The following is a 304-nucleotide window of genomic DNA, read 5'->3' on the forward strand; positions in this document are numbered from 1 at the left end:
ACAAGCTTTCTCACTTTTTCTGTTCTCTCCCATGTCCCACTGAGGAGAGTAAACATGAAGCTGTGTGGATGCTTAGTTGTTGGCTGGGGTCAACCTCCCCCTGTGCATTCTCAGTCCCTGGAAAATACATTAAGCTTGATTTGGAAAATAGCAAAACAATATTAATTTCCCCAATAATTCAGAAGCATGAAAATTACCAGAAGTGCTACCATAATTACTGAAGCATGCATAGCTTCCAGGCCAGTGAAATCACTACAAAATTAACAGGATATTAGACAATCCAGAAATACCAACCATGTGCCAT

At 40.1% G+C, this 304-nt stretch overlaps 1 protein-coding gene across 1 annotated transcript in view; it reads right to left on the reverse strand.

The window, feature by feature from the left end:
- The window catches only part of SPAST (spastin), a 31,416-nt gene extending 31,112 nt beyond the window's left edge, over nucleotides 1-304 (reverse strand). Inside the window, exon 1 of the mRNA XM_010004608.1 lies at nucleotides 295-304. Within this exon, the coding sequence (XP_010002910.1) occupies nucleotides 295-304 (10 nt within the window). The remainder of the gene's footprint in view (nucleotides 1-294) is intronic.

The sequence above is a fragment of the Chaetura pelagica genome, unplaced genomic scaffold (assembly GCF_000747805.2).
Source record: "Chaetura pelagica isolate M959 unplaced genomic scaffold, ChaPel_1.0 scaffold278, whole genome shotgun sequence".
Taxonomy (NCBI): domain Eukaryota; kingdom Metazoa; phylum Chordata; class Aves; order Apodiformes; family Apodidae; genus Chaetura; species Chaetura pelagica.